The 16,707-nt window shown below is 36.0% G+C and overlaps 1 protein-coding gene and 1 pseudogene across 2 annotated transcripts; one reads left to right on the top strand and one right to left on the bottom strand.

Moving 5' to 3' along the window:
* The first annotated feature begins 4,720 nt into the window (after window positions 1–4,720).
* Window positions 4,721–10,338, top strand: LOC143544948 (uncharacterized; annotated as a pseudogene). The gene is made up of 4 exons (XR_013137340.1): window positions 4,721–5,569; window positions 6,708–6,983; window positions 7,705–7,842; window positions 8,741–10,338. The product of XR_013137340.1 is annotated as an uncharacterized LOC143544948 (transcript).
* Window positions 10,339–10,758: 420 nt separating this feature from the next.
* On the bottom strand, window positions 10,759–15,205 carry LOC143544947 (4-coumarate--CoA ligase-like 9). Its single transcript, XM_077036918.1, has 7 exons — window positions 14,581–15,205; window positions 13,354–13,811; window positions 12,128–12,317; window positions 11,816–11,961; window positions 11,513–11,580; window positions 11,065–11,167; window positions 10,759–10,997 (listed from the first exon to the last, which is right to left on the bottom strand). The coding sequence occupies exons 1-7, from the start codon at window positions 15,143–15,145 to the stop codon at window positions 10,872–10,874; spliced, it is 1,656 nt and encodes a 551-aa protein (XP_076893033.1). The 5' UTR covers window positions 15,146–15,205; the 3' UTR covers window positions 10,759–10,871.
* Window positions 15,206–16,707: the final 1,502 nt, after the last annotated feature.

Below are 16,707 nucleotides of genomic sequence, written 5' to 3'. Positions count from 1 at the left end.
GTTAAATTTTATTTGTTATACTTATCTTGACTTTCCAACAAAAGTTTAAAACTAGTACATATACATATTATTTCTATTAATGTAGAATTACTAAGATTATTATAAATATTATCTAACAAAACTTGGGTTATTATAATTATACCCCCCTTAAAAAAAAATTTCGTCCTCGAAATTGTAAGACGGTGAAACATACTTTCGGATATCACAGAAACAAAACAAACTTAAAACTTTCATAAATTCAGACATGACAATTGCAAAGTCTTGGAAACAAATATTAGGACATATAAAACAGAATTCATATGAAATCAAAACCATCCAAACTGAAATAGCTGACTCGTTGCCATGATGATATTGAACGAAACTATGGGTAACCTAAAACCTGTATCGGATAATACTAGTTCTTATAAACGGAAATCAAAAATTTCATTTGAACACAGAATTACATATAACATACTGGATAACTAATAACTAAAATAAATAAATTTTGATGAGCTAAAGCCTATGACTAAATTGTGTAACTAATAACCAAAACGAAAGACAGATAACTGAAACATGTGACTTATAAGTGGAAATAAAAAGTGATAACTAATGGAATACTAAAAAAAATCAAGACTTAAAACGTAAATTTTCAAAAACATATTTTGAATATTAACATGCATTTCTACACTGATATAAATATAAATAAATATATAATAAAAGACACGTAACACTAGCAGATAATAGCGAAAACTTAAGACAATGTCGTATCTAAATATTAGAGGAACATTAAGCTGCAAAATGGATTTTAGTAGCACACATACATACCTGTAAATTCATGGTTACGTTCGCGATCATAATCATCAATTTACCTTACGAGTGTGTCCTAACGGTCCCTCCATTACACATCTTAAAGACTAAACTTATATAAAAAAAATGACGTGTTGATATACAAAAAAAAAAAAATGATGTCAAAATCTTGACATAAATGATACGAAACACGACCCAAATATGCTAAACTTCAAACATACCAAACATAAGAGTCTTCTAACATGACAGATAAACAGAGTGTGAAACTTAACAAAATCCAAATTCGCACGAAATCAAACCCAAATAAACTGAAATACGGGGTACTAAAACGAAAACAAATACGGATAATTAAAACGGTTCATGGCTTCAATTTCCCCAGAACTAATCTTTTTGCGCAGGTCTAGCGTTTTCTCCATTATTAGCTCTAGGGTCCCGCTGAGGGCAGTCTCTGATCATGTGTCCTGCATCTCCGCATCTAAAACAACGACCTTCAGCTCGACGACAAGCACCTCCATGACGTTTCCCACACGTGCCACACAGAGGAGTATTTCGGTTTTGTTGATTAAGTGGTTGAGCTCTGGTGGGGTTATGATGTTGTTGCATATTATTCTGTGCGGTCCTATGATTCTGATTTTGATTTCCCCCATTTCGTGGCTGATTGTTGAAATTCCCATCAGTACGCTATCTACGGTCTCGGGGTACAAGGGACTGTTCGGTTCCAACCTGAGAAGAAGATTGACCCTGATTATTTTCTCTTGGCCGCTTATGACTTTCATCAAAAGACTTCTGGCGGTGTTTCTTATCATTATCAAGGTTCTTAACCGCATCAACTATCTCATTTATGTCATTAAAACGGAGGTTCAAGATAAACTTCCTATCTCGGTCACAAATGGCCCACTTGAAATGGTTGGTATGTTGTTCTTGCGTGCCTACAGTTGGGCCAAGAAAACTAACCAATCGACTGAAACGATTTTTAAACTCAACGATGGGCTCATCATTAGCCTGAATAATTGAAGAATATTCTCTCAAATATTCACTGCGATCAGCATCAGTGAAATACTGTTGGTAAAACAAAGTACGGAATTCATTCCAAGGAAGTGTAGCAGCATAATTGTCTCCACCACGTGCAGCTTTCAGTGTCTTCCACCATCTGTGAGCGTCATCTTCGAGCTTGTAAGTAGCTAACCGAACCTTAAACACATCTTCAACACCCAGCACTTCAAACAGTTTCTCGATGTGCGCGATCCAGTTTTCAGCTTCTACTGGAGAACTAGCAGTACTAAAGGATTTTGGCTTTTGCTTTTGAAAACGCTCAAGCCAGACATGAATACCAACAGGGGGATTGTTGCCTCCAGCGTTGTTGCCACCGGCGTTGTTCCCACCGGCGTTGTTGCCACCGGCATTATTTTGCTGCAACTGTTGTATGATGTTAGGGACTATTTCCGCAATAGCTGCATTGACGGCGTTAGTAACAAGGGTCGCAAGAGGAGGGTCGTTTCCAGCATCATTCTCGTTTTGGCGATTCACACGTCTTCTAGGAGGCATCTGGAAGTAAGGTAGCGTATGAGCTGAAAGATAAAGATTTACGGAATACGCGGAGAACGAAAAGAGGAATCCTAACCCGACGTCTACCCATTAACTCACATGATTAATTATTTATTGTATAAGTTTTCTACAGGAAAGAGCCTGAGCTCTGATACCATAACTGTAACACCCCAACCCGGAACAGGCTAACGTGTTACTATTACAGATATCAAATCAACGCCACAATCCAAAATACAACAAAAATTAATGCAACCTACGTCATATTATTAAACAAAATGAATTAACTTTTAGAAGCTTGAACTTCATTTTTTATCTCTCATCACTAAATTCCCAGAATCCCGGATTACCTGAAAACAAAATAAGAAAAACAAAACAAGAAAACACGGCTGAGCCAAAAATTGCCCAGTAACGGAAAGAACAATAGTATAGGTAAGGACAGACGTAAGAGAATAAATATACGAACTTCAATTCAAACTCGAAACCAACCTTTTTTACCTAAACATATACTTAATAAAATTCGGATGTATGATCCGACACTTGGCCAGAACATGGTCAAACGCATGCGGAAATATATCAGAACTATAACAAAAACACCCAGAGCCAGAAACATATAACTTGTAACATATAATGTGTGACGTGTAACATATATCGTGTAACATTTAACTGAACTATAATTAAATGCGAAACATAATCCGATATACGATCGGGACGTAATCTGAATATACTCAAATTTAATCAAATGCATATACACATATCAAAACGGACCAGAAATATAGCGAAACAAAATATAATTACTAAAATACACGACGATGATGTTAAAATAAATAGGTCGTGTAATACGGAAGCACCCAGAGCCTAAACAGAGGGGTACACAGCTAGCTAGTCCATGCACCAAAGAGACGGTGTGGGTGGCGTGCACACATTGTTCCATCTCAAACAGAAGTCAGGAGTCAGGAGTCAGGAGTCGGAGCTAAGATCGATCTATACGCCTCTAAGTGGCCCAGGTACTACATGAGTACTTTCAGAGACGCCGTGAACTTTGATTACGCACTGTCACGATAAGTGCCATGTCAGGAGTCAGGAGTCAGGAGTCGGAGCTAAGATCGATCTATACGCCTCTAAGTGGCCAAGGTACTACATGAGTACTTTCAGAGACGCCGTGAACTTTGATTACGCACTGTCACGATAAGTGCCATGTCGTTGACGCCCCAACGACAAGTCAGAAATGCTCGGGTAACAGAGTACTGAACTAAAGTCGTATAACTAAAAGATATTTAAACAGGAACATGCAATAATGAATTCAAAATATATATAACCTATTGCATGCTATAAAATTAATATAACCATATCATACGAATAAACCGAACTAGATAACAAAAATCCGCACTACGAAGTGACGGACATCGAATATAAAATGGACTAGAACCAATACTATGAGTAAACGAAAACAGAAACCGTACCTTTAAACAAAGCAAAACAGATCAAGTTGTCTTCAACTAGATTGAGAATCCGCACAGTGAGCTGATATGATCAGAAATCGAGGCGTTAGAGGCGGTAACACGGGGACGCTTACGACTGAGAACAAAATAGGTGTCTGGTAGTTAGCGGCCCGGTAGTGTCCGATTTGTGGTGGCGGAGGCAGTCCGCGGCGGCAGCGGAGGATGATGCTTATTTAATGGTGGCGGGGTGATGCAGTGATGGTAACGAAGAACAAAGGTCGTGTGCAAATAGGAGCTGGTATGTTTCGTGAGATGTGAATTGAGAGAGTTTGAGTATGTTTAAGAAAAAGAAACGAATGATCATCACCATGCCGATCTATCCGAAAGTTTGTTGTAGCATATGAGAATTGAGTTTTGAATAATAACTAAACCGTCATTCTTTGTTAAATTTTATTTGTTATACTTATCTTGACTTTCCAACAAAAGTTTAAAACTAGTACATATACATATTATTTCTATTAATGTAGAATTACTAAGATTATTATAAATATTATCTAACAAAACTTGGGTTATTATATATATATTACTTATTCAAAGAAATTTAAATAAATATTAGTTATTCAAAAAACATATTCCTCACTAGCATTCATCCCATACAAAACTAATAATTTTAACTAGAGAAACACGAGAACTGTATAAGCACTTGCACTTGGTGTAACACAACAACCAGGTGTAGTGGAGAGAGAGAGAGAAAAGTTTTACGGTTATATAACTAACTTATGTATCAAATTTAAAACACTATGTATATAGATGTATGTAGCTTTATAGGTTTCTACTTAACTTAATTAAAATAGATCCATTTTTTATTTAAAAAAATAGAAAACAATGCTATATACATCATTATTTTGTGTAAAATAACCTTTTTTTTACAAATTTAGTGATGATTATCGAAGTAAATACTTTGAATCTTGACAATCCCAATCCATTAATCGGCTCTGATCTATACATACGAGAGGCAAATTAAACTCATTAACCGATGAATTTAAATACCGATTTAATCAAAATGATATCGCACAACATAAGGAATTCTTCGATGAACGAAAGCTACTCATTGACAATACTGATGATCAAAATGCGGACTGATCCGGACCGTAAACACACCCTAGTTGATAGTTTAATGAACCCAATCAACTTGGCCAACACATAGATTTATAAGCATAATGATGAACAAATAAACAATCTAAAATCTAAATAAAATAATCCACAAATTATTTAATTAATAAAGCTACCAATAAAAATAATAATTAAGACAAACGGTTAAAGGTATGGGTTGTTATATATATAAAGTTGTTATATAAAGTAAATAACACCACTAATATTCCTAACAATAATAATAACGTACCTTCAACCTTTTGCTCTCTTTAACACCTTCTACTAACTTATAATCACCGGACAACATGACTGTGTACAATGTGCGGTCTGTCGGAGACTCCACCGGACGACATATGCCCGTGAAACAAGTGTTTCCTGTGGAAGATTACCAAGATAAAGTATCACAACGTCTTATAGAAGCAGCGCATATGAACGATCTTAAAATGGCGCTTGATTGCTTGTCGGATCCCTTTGTTGATGTGAACTTTGTCGGGACAGTGTGTTTGAACTCGAAGAAATCAGAAATCGTGTTGCACGATGAGTCTCCTAGCGAGGTTCGAGTGGAATTTGAGGAGTTTAAAACGGGTGTCACTGCTTTGTTTCTTGCGGCTCATGTTGGAAACGTGACACTTGCTAGAAAATTACTGGTAATTTGATCGTTTTTGCTACCTTAGTCGTTTTTATTAACAATAAAATATACTCTTAAATTACCTAACCCGTCTATTGTGGATCTCGATCAAAGAGATGGAGCACCTGTTACACGACCATATACGGGGTCGTTACGTACATTGATATATTAATTATGCAATATTACTTAACATGAATTTTACTCTTTGTTTCATGATCATGATCATTGGAAAAATAATTAGAATTTTAAATTATTCACTAATTTTGTAAATTTGAATTTGGAAAATTGGATTTTAATAATCCCAACTTAATACAGTTGGCCAATAATAATCCCAACTTTGAAAATAGCTGTTACTGGTCCCAACTTTCACACTATTTGTTTTCATTGAACCTTCGTTAAAAAAAACTTAACGGCGTTAAGTTTTTTTCAAATTTCAAACTGATATTTTAAGGCTTTTGATCGGAATGAGGATACGAGTCGATTGATGTAAAACTTACCTCCAAACAGTGGTCTAAACAACTAAATGATGCTACAATTCTGGTGTTTAAACTATTAATTAACAAAAATCAAGCTGTTTGAAGCGCCGTTTCAAGTTAATTTTTACATCAATCGACTCGTATCCTCATTCCGATCAAAAGCCCTAAAATATCGGTTTGAAATTTGAAAAAAACTTAACGCCGTTAAGTTTTTTTTAACGAAGGTTCAATGAAAACAAATAGTGTGAAAGTTGGGACCAGTGACAGCTATTTTCAAAGTTGGGATTATTATTGGCCAACTGCATTAAGTTGGGATTATTAAAATCCAATTTTCCTTTGAATTTTGAATTATTCACTAATTTTGCATAATTAATGCTTAGTGATGTTTAGTCAAATGATTAATCATAACATTTAATTATCCAAATTATTCAAAATGCCATTTAATATTATTACAAACTACATGAAAAAAAAATATAACTTCACATGTTTTTATTGTTTTCTTATAAACTTATAACGTGACATCTTATTATGTTGTTAATTATTGATCACAAAGTTTACACATATATTTCATGTTACATTTAATATTTCTTTTTAAATACATTTTTTAGAAGAATTGTTTTTATTTTATAACTTGTAAACACAGTAAATCATGATTATCATTCTAAATTCCGATTATTGTAGACTTTGGGGGCGAACGTTAACAAAAAATTATTTCGTGGGTACGCGACCACTGCAGCAGCAAGAGGAAACCATGTTGAGATACTCGAGTTGTTAATTGAAGGTGGAGCTTCTAAGTTGGCTTGTGAAGAGGCTTTGCTTGAAGCTAGCCATCTTGGTCTAGCCAAGGTGGCTAAAACTCTAATGGGGTCCGAGCTCATTCGCACTAATGTTGCGGTCCATGCCTTGGTCAATGCATCATGTAGAGGGTTTGATGATGTTGTTGACACACTTTTGAAGGTACATGTTTTGCCACCTACTATACCAAATGAATTAAATGGAAGTGGTACATATCAATAGAAGATTATTTTGTTTCATGTTTATTCAACTTGCATCAATCATAGGGTTGTATTATAAGTCCATATGTTATATGTTATGTATCTATACCTAATTAATAACTAAATGGTTGTCTCGTGTCACAATTATACAAGTTACAATTTTTTTCCCACTTAGGTAATAATTAGATTTAAATAAACTTTTTCAATACAAATAATTAGTATTTCCTAGATTTTGATTTGTAAATATATAATATATTTTATTTAGCTCGTGTATACATGAGTTTCTAACCTAGTTATACGCTATAGTCATATAATACCGAAAATACAAATAGAATAAACATGCAACATAAAAAGGAAGAAATTAAAATCGAGGACAATTTTTAGATTTCAGTTTTTTTAGGTCGGGCTGTTCGGTATTTTGCTAGAAAAAAGTGACCAGATAACCAACCCATTTAAGGTTTTAGTTGGTCAGGTTTTGGGTAAAAAAACAATCCTATAAGTTAGTTATCTAAAAACATAAAGGTTTTAAAAGTTCGTTACTTTTTTCAGTATAATTTTACAATCTTTTATATTTTTAAACTTATTACCTTTCATTTTTATAATCTTGCATCATGATTTGATATTATTATGACCTATAAAGCATAAACATATACACTTACATATGTTACAATGTTTGGTGACAGTGTGGAGTAGACATAAATGGAACTGCCCGAGTTTTGCTTCGGTCATCCAAGCCTTTTCTACACACTGATGTTAGTTGTAACGCACTCGTTGCCGCTATAGTTAATCGCCATGTCACCATTGTTCGGCTTCTCTTACAGGTGAATATCTAGTGGACAATGAGTTCTTTAAACAAAAAGTTATAAAATGGGCGGGGTTGGAATGGATCGGGGCTTGTTATATTATGGCGCTGATTAAACCCAATGGTATCATGACAAGTTGCAAACAAGCCGAGACTGAGCCATGTTGGGCTTGGGTTCAAAGTTAAACGAGCTGGCTCCGCTCAGCTCTTTTGTCTTAACGAATTGAAATGTTTAGCTTGAGCTCAGCTTGTAAAAAGCTCAATCCAACTTGTTTTTTTTTCTTTTAAATTTTATTTATTTTACAAACATCGATACACATATAAAAACATAAAGATATTTAACATACACATAATTTGGACTATACATTTTTGTAATAACTTTAAGTTATAGTTTTATACATGTTGAATTATCCACTTTAATTTAAACAAGTCAAATGAGCAAGAGCATACTTACCTGGCTCGGGTTAGGATGGTTTTCAAATAAACTGATTTCAAGCAAGCTTCTTTTAAACAGTCACGAACTCTTTGAACAACTCGGCCTATTGGGCAGCACATTACTACTTGGGCCGGTTGGAACAACAAACCGAACTAGTGGTTCAACTGGACTAGTATTTATTTTTATTTTTTAATATTCTTTTCTTTATTCACTAATAGAGTAAAGTGCCAAAATCATCCCTGTAATTGTTGCAAAAAAAAAGGTTGGACAAAAGTTGCATAAATGATCAGAGAGAACGATTATGACACTTTACTCTTACTAATAAAATTGTTTTATATTTTTGTTTCAAATTTGTTATAGGGTTTGTTTTAAATTAGTTATAGTGTGATGTATATTTAGTTTTTAAACTACTTATGACATTTAGTTTTTGAAACTAGCCTCCTAAAACCACATAACACATTAAATGTTGTTTTGCAACCAGGCTGGTGCAAGAACAGACACAAAGGTGAGCCTAGGTGCATGGTCATGGGACCTAGCCACCGGAGAAGAGTTCCGAGTAGGCGCGGGTTTAGCCGAGCCATACAGCATCACATGGTGCGCGGTCGAGTACTTCGAACAAACCGGTTCAATCTTAACCATGTTGTTACAAAATATATCCCCTAACATTACTCATTTTGGAAGAACATTAATACACCATGCCATCCTTTGTGCAAATTTAAAAGCAGTTGATGTTTTACTTAACCACGGTGCGGACCCCGAGTTCCCGGTTCAGTCGACCGAAGGGCCGGGGTCTCGGTTAATCCATTTAGCGGCCCGTCGAGGGTGTTACGCAGTTTTGGACCGGTTGGTTAGTGTCGGGTGTGATCTTGATGCGAAAACCGAAACGGGTGAAACCGCATTGATGATATGTGCTAGGAATAAACATGTGGATTGTCTTAAGCTTTTGGCTCGGTCCGGTGCGGATTTCGGGTTGGTTAATATGGCTAACCAATGTGTTCAGTCGGTTTCGGGTTTGGTTAGATGGACACTAGGGTTAAGACAAGCTATTTTGGATGTGGTTCGGACCGGGACGGTTATTTATTCATCAGATGTTACAGTATTCTCTACTTTAATGTTTGTGACACGTGTAAACGACGTGGAGTCTTTGGAAAAAATCGTTGACCAAACGGGTGTCGTTGACCTTAACGAGCGGGACGAAAACGGGTACTCGGCGGTTATGGTGGCGGTTGTAAACGGCCACGTGGACGCCTTTCGGTTGCTTGTTTTCGCGGGAGCTGATGTGAATCTCGAAAACAAGTATGGTGAAACCGCGATTGGTTTATCGAAAGCGAGTGTAAATTGTGGCGAATTCGAGAAAGTTATTCTCGAATACGCACTTACGAAATCCACCCCGAATTCTAGTAAAGTTACATTTTACACCCTCCACCGAGCGGTTTCACAAGGGGATTACGACGCCGTTGAGGCATTAACGAACGGTGAAAATGACGTAAATGCCCCTGACGGCGACGGTACACGCCCCTTATGCTAGCCGCAAAAGGCGGGCACGGAAGAATATGCGAGCTTTTGATATCAAAAGGAGCCATATGTGATATCAAAAATGCAAGACATGAAACGGCCCTTATGTTGGCCCGTGAACATGGTATAGGGAACGATGCCGAACGGGTTCTATTAGACCACTTGGCCCGTGGGCTCGTGTTGGGCGGGGGGCGGGTCAAGAAGCATTGTAAAGGGGGTAAAGGGAGTCCACATAATAAACAGTTAAGCATGATTGAGGGGAATGGTTTATTAAGGTGGGGGAAATCGAGCCGACGAAACGTGGTGTGTAAATGGGCCGAGGTGGGCCCGAGCCAGGCGTTTCGGTGGAACCGAAGGAGAAAGGCGGACCGTGATGAACCGGGGTTGTTTCGGGTGGTTATGACTAGGAATAAGGAGGTGCATTTTGTGTGTGAAGGTGGTGTTGAGATGGCTGAGTTATGGGTTAGGGGGATTAAACTTGTGACAAGAGAAGCTATATTTGGGAAGTGATTATTTTTTTATAGTTTGGTTAATTTTATTCTATATATATATATATTTAACTTATAGATGAAATTATAACATATAGTCAATATGTTAAAAATGTAAAAGTTGCAGTATATCAGATTACATTATAATCTTTTATCATGATTTACATACACATTGATTCTAAAAGAAGACTTTTAAACGAGTCGAGCCGAGCCCGAGCTTGACTAGACTCGACCTCGGTTCGTTGTGAGTTATGAGGGCTCGAGCTTGAGCTTGGCTCATTGAACTCTTTTATGAAAGCTCAAGCTCGGGTCGTCAGTTGTTATATTAAGCTCGGGCTCGGCTATTTATTAATTAAGTTATATATGTTTTTAATTATATTTATATATTTTGAAAAAAAACTTTGAACGAGCCTAAGCTCGCCTAGATCTCGTGTAGTACCTTAAACGAGCCAAAGCTCAGCTCGAGCTCGACTAGGTAATTTAACTTAAATCTGAATTCAAGTAATAAAATCTCATTCATTAGTTTGGACAATATTCAAACTGATGATTTTCTATCCATTTCAATATTTCATTCCCATATTCAAGTCTTAAACCCGAGCCAAACACGACTTAAAGCTTAGAAGCAATGCCCGAAAGAGCCATATTGATCAAGTCTTTTCTTAATATCTTTCCCGAAGCGGTTTTTGGAATCGAATCAATGAAACAAACTCTTCTGAGTTTCTTGTATGGTGCAACCTGATTTTATATCCGTTTAGCGAGGTATAGTTTATAAATTAAAAGAAAATTAATTAATAAAAAGTACCTGTTTTGCAACATAATCTTTTACTTGTGTTTCATTAATAGAGCTTTCTTTTCTTCTAACCACAAAACCCATGGGTGCTTGTCCTGCTGACTCATCTGGATACCTGCAAAATTTAAACAATTTCAACTCGTTCACATCTTAACATGTCTTCGGGTTATATTTTGTCTCGAATGCGTAAAACCTTCTAAATCGTTTTATTAAATAAAATTTAACATTAGGGTTGAATAAAAAAAATGTTTGTCAGTCGCACAACTAGACCCAATATTTTGGGTCTAGTTGGGCTTACTGAAATACGTTTTTTTTTTATTTAATCCTAATGTTAAATTTTATTTAATAAAACGGTTTAGGAGGTTTTATGCATTGGAGACAAAATATAACCCAAAGACATGTTTAAATGTGAACGAGTTAAATTTTGTTACTTTTAGCGATTTAAGGGTGAAATGCATACGGAATCACTGCTGCTTCTATAATGTCGGGATGCGATTGTAGAATGTGTTCCAATTCAGCTGGTGGTACCTACATTTCGTTAACACAGATTCGTGTAAAATAAGAAAGTATACATAACTTTATTCAACCAGTTTAAATTATTAGTATAATAATTTTATTATTATTATTATTATTATTATTATTTATTTTATTATTTTTTTTAAATAAAATGTTACGAGTCAACACGATGGGCCTGGCTCGTTATGACCCGTTACCTAGTTTGCAGCCTGTTACAGCTACGAAGTTTTAAATGCATAAAACATACCTGATAACCTTTATACTTGATAAGCTCTTTTAACCGATCCACAATGAATAAGAATCCTTCGTTGTCAAAGTAACAAAGATCACCAGTTCTTAGCCATCCATCCGAGTCAACCATTGTATCTTTAACTTCTCCATCATCAACATACCCTGATCACCAAAATAAAAAAGGTTCGGGTCAAACATTTTTGTTCGGCCCGTTCTGTTAACCTTAAACACTAAACTCTAAACTATAGCATTATTTTTATAAATAACCAATATAAAAAAAATTTCTTACATTTAACATACCTTTTATAACAAAAGCAAAATGTTTTACCTTTCATAACGAACGGGCCTCTGACCCATAGTTCACCACGGTTCATAGGAGGCAACCCAGCACCGGTGTTTGGGTCAACTATCTTTGCTTCACAATTGGCTATGAGCCGCCCAACGGTGCCTACTATTGTGCTCTCATACGATCCTGAAATTCGTGAGACTCCGGCTGTGGTTTCGGTCAACCCATACGCCTAAAGAGAGTTGACCAACCACGTGGCGGTAGCATTAGTTCATTGATCAATAATCTTAACAATAAATAAAAGAAAATTCACCATAATAGTCATTTGACTCGTTTTAGCATCCATTTTCTTAACTAAAAATATGGAATAAAGTTCGAGTAAATAAAAAAGTCAACGGTCATTTGTCAAACTCAATTGTCAAAATAGCTATTTTGTACATTTTCTTTGAAAAAATACATCTATAGTGTATGAGGCGATTGAAAATGCGCATCAGGGCCATGACGGACCGTTCAATGTACATGAGCGTCAAGTTTAGTCATACGAAGTATCTCGAGGGGCTTCTGATATACTTAGGGTCAAGCCAGAAAGTTATACAGCTCGTATGATGTGCGGAAAAGGTTTATGTAAACTGCTAAAAAATGAAATAAGTAGCAATGTCTCACATATAGTAGAAGCTTTAAAATTAATATTATGGATTTTGATTAAATAGTTGAAAAAATATAAATAGATAATGGAAATAAAATATTAGAATATGTTTTTTATCCTGTTGGCAACAAAATCAAACATAACGAGCATTTGACTAACTGGAATTTGCCACGTAGGACGTCATATGCATGACACAACTAACCTGAACCTGGGTGTGTACGGTTCGGTTTCGACTGGTTTTGGGCTTGGATTTTTGAAACCGTCCATCTTCGGTTTAGGTTAAATTTCCAGTTTTTTGATTATGTCATTTGAGCTTAAAATTTTTATATCGAAAAAAGTGGCCGAAAATAATGAGTTTATGTATAAATAATTTTATTATTTTATTAATTATTAACTAATTAATTATTATAATTATACATTTGACCAAAATATTTAAGTTACATATTTGATTATTATAAATTCAGTTTTTTCGAGTTTTATTACATGCAAAGCCAAAACTGAATCGTAAATTCCGGTTTCAAAAAACATAAAATCAAACAGTCGATCTTTTTTTCCGTTCGACCTTTTCAGTTTTATTTTTTTTATTTTGAATCGGTTTTTTCAGTTTGTTGCACACTCCTACCTGCACCAACGAAACATTCGGAAACCGTCTCTTAAACTTATCAATAACCGCCACCTTAAGCGGCGCTCCGCCGGAGAACACCGTCTCCAAAGACCTCCAGTCAGTTGCATTAACCAACTCTTCATTACCACCATTCACCAACGCCACCACCACCGGCGGCGCCAACGGCAGATGCGTAACCCTAAACTCCTCAATTGACGTCAACATCCGCCGTAAATCGAACCGTCCGATGGACACTAAACTATCACCAAATGCTACTGCTCTTAAGCAGAGATTGAAGCCGTACGAGTGGAAGTACGGCCCCGTGCAAAGGTAGACTGCTGGAGAAGACCTGGTTTGACGTCCGTCGATTGCTCCGGCGAGTGATGATATTATATTCCGGTGTGTGAGTTTTACGCCTTTGATGTTACCTGTAGTCCCGGACGAGTATAGAATCGCCACGGTATCGGATACCGAAACTACAATGGAAATTAGCATGTGTTAGAGACGGGGTGTAAACGAGCCAAGCCGCTTGGAAATAGAGCTTAAACGAGCTGAATTCGAACGAGCCATGCCCAAGCGTAGTTGAGCTTGGGCTCAGCTCGCTTTTAATAAGCTAAACGAGCTGAGCTTGAGTTCTCATTTAGAAATGGAGCTTGAAACGAGTCGAGTTTGGCTCTCTATAAGTTAAACGAGCCAGACTCTCTATTAGAAAAGGAGCTTGAAACGAGCCGAGCTTGAGCTCTCTATAAGTTAAGCGAGCTGAGCTTGAGTTTGTTATTAAAAATGAAGCTTGAAACAAGCCGAGCTCGAGCTTATTCGAGTTTGGGCTTGGCTCGCTCTCTATTAGTTAAACGAGCCAAACTAGAATTCTCTTTTAGAAATGGAGCTTGAAACAAGCCGAGTTTAAGCTCTCTATAAGTTAAACAAGTCGAAACGCGTAGCCAAGCTCGGCTCGCTCTTTAAAAGCAAACAAGATGAGCTCGGCTCGGCTCAATCTCTATAAGTTAAAACAAGCCAAACTCGAGTTCTTTATAAGTTAAACAAGTTGACCTCTAGCTTGGCTCGGCTCGTATTAGCTCGCTATTTATAAGTTAAACAAGCCAAACTCAAGCCCGGCTCGGCTCGGCTCGGCTCGTTTACACCCTGGTTAGAGACGGTATTATGTAAATATGGGTTAAGTATATATAACCATCTCTCTTATACAAACTCTAATTACAATTATCAATATACAAAACATATTTACACCTTTGTTAGAGAGTTTCAACTCATCTCCGTTCGATTCAACTCGCATCATCGATTCAAACTCATTCGATTCGATCACCACGATTCGATTACTAAATCCAGCTTCCAACAGTTTGTTAACCGCCTCCTTAGTAACGAAAGCCACCACCGGTTTACATAGCCGAATCATTCTCGAAATCTCTCGAACCGAGCTAGCAGGATTCGCGGGAGAAACAACAACACCGATCGAAAACAACGAAAGGTATAGAATCGGGACATAGGATGAATTCGGGGAAATAATAAAAGCACAGTCTCCATTGGAAAGAGATAACTGATCAAGGGAGACTGCGAGGTTGCGTACAATAAGTGGGACGTCAGAGTAGGGGATGATGTGCCGGTTTGTAGCGTCTATTAAAGACGCTGTTGTAGGGGTGGTTTGGAGGAGAGTAAAGATGTAATTGGTTATTGATAATAAAGAGGAGGGTGGAGGTATAGGTGATGTAGGTCTAAGGCTATGAAAGATTTTGGTTTTTGAGCAAAAACCATTTTGTGGATTGATTGTTGGTGAATTGGAGTTTGTAATTGTCATTTTGATAGGGTGGTTTGAATTTGAAGTTTGAGAATATTATTATAGTGTTAATGGGGACAAAAGGAGAATGTAACAAATCATGAAGCACATGATTCCATTGCTAGTCATTGTCATTACTCACTGCATAGTATTCTCTGGGAAAATTACAAAATATTCACCAAACCTTTTTTTTAAATAGTTAGGGGCTGGAGTCTTGTTGGGTAATGGGTCGTGGGTTGAGTTTGTTTAGCGGGCACACTGCGTCGACGATGCGGGTACCTGGTCTTCCTGGTTTTTCGGGTTATTTCTTGCTGATGAAACATGTGTGTGTTGTGTGTAGATGAATAATTAAATCAAAGGCAGTGGGTTTTTTATTGAGTAATATATAAATTCTAGCTTCTATGTAAATATTATTTGAGATTAGTAACAAGTTATACTTTTTATTAATTAAAGAGTAGATGATTAATTTAAATCAAAATCAAACTTAATTTTAAGTATAGTTTGGTTGTAGCAATATAAAATGATAAGTGTAGTTTGGTGATTAGTTTGGTCTATGGTACTTAAAAGATACTTAACCAAGCGTCTTCATTGTCTTCAATCTGAATAATACTTGTTGGACTATCTTGAGCATACTAAAACTGCCAACAAACCCGATGAGGCGCAATCTTGAATATCTTAACCAACTAATTTACATATTTAAACTTTAAAATTACATACTTACCACCAAAAATTCAAATGCGTAGAAAACAATTATGTTTAAATTTTAACTACTGAACATGCTACATAAGTAATTTTTTATTTTAAAGAATTGGCATAAATACCATGATTGGTCTAACTTATGACATAATAATTAAAAAAAACTAAATAAGTTAAACATGTCAACCTACGAACTCGTCAAGTCAACCAAAACATGATTGAGAGGTATAACAAATGAATGGAAGTGAGTCTTAGAAGTTAGAACCCAAAAGTGTTAATAAGTTTGAACCCACAAACCTCAAGCTTGCAACTTTGAAACTTAGAACCCAAAGGTGTAAACAAGGCCAACTACATTTACCATTTATGTATTTAACTCTTCAAACTTATTGATCTAAGAGATTTAGTTGTTATTTGACATTCTTTGATTTATATTTTCTTACTAGCTTTTGAGCCCGTGTATTACACGGGATTTGTCAAATGACAAATATAAATAAATTCTGTTATTTAAAAAAAATAAACAAAATGCAAGGTAAAAATAAATTAAATAAATCAGGTATGATATTTTAATTATGTTTTTTAAAATACTTCTCATGATTGATATTACATGTAACTTAACATACCATATAATAAATTTAAAAGATTCATTGAAGATGATAACCCGAGTTGCTTTAAATGCAATGTCCTCCACAAGCCTTTGAGGCTATATTAGTTTTTATTGAAGTTGTTTTGAAATGAACCAAATTCATCACTTTTTAAAATGACCCATACGTATCGATGATTGCCTCATGTCAAATCAGAACGAAACATGTGATACAATTGTAGTTCGTAATGCGACAAACACAATTTGGTAATAGGATTGCATGCCCGAAATGTGTCTTCATATTAAA

The sequence above is a fragment of the Bidens hawaiensis genome, unplaced genomic scaffold (assembly GCF_021521415.1).
Source record: "Bidens hawaiensis isolate Kalapana, Puna unplaced genomic scaffold, B.hawaiensis_p1.1 tig00013805_1, whole genome shotgun sequence".
In the NCBI taxonomy this organism is placed as follows: Eukaryota; Viridiplantae; Streptophyta; class Magnoliopsida; order Asterales; family Asteraceae; genus Bidens; species Bidens hawaiensis.
This window is presented reverse-complemented; position numbering and strand designations above follow the sequence as displayed.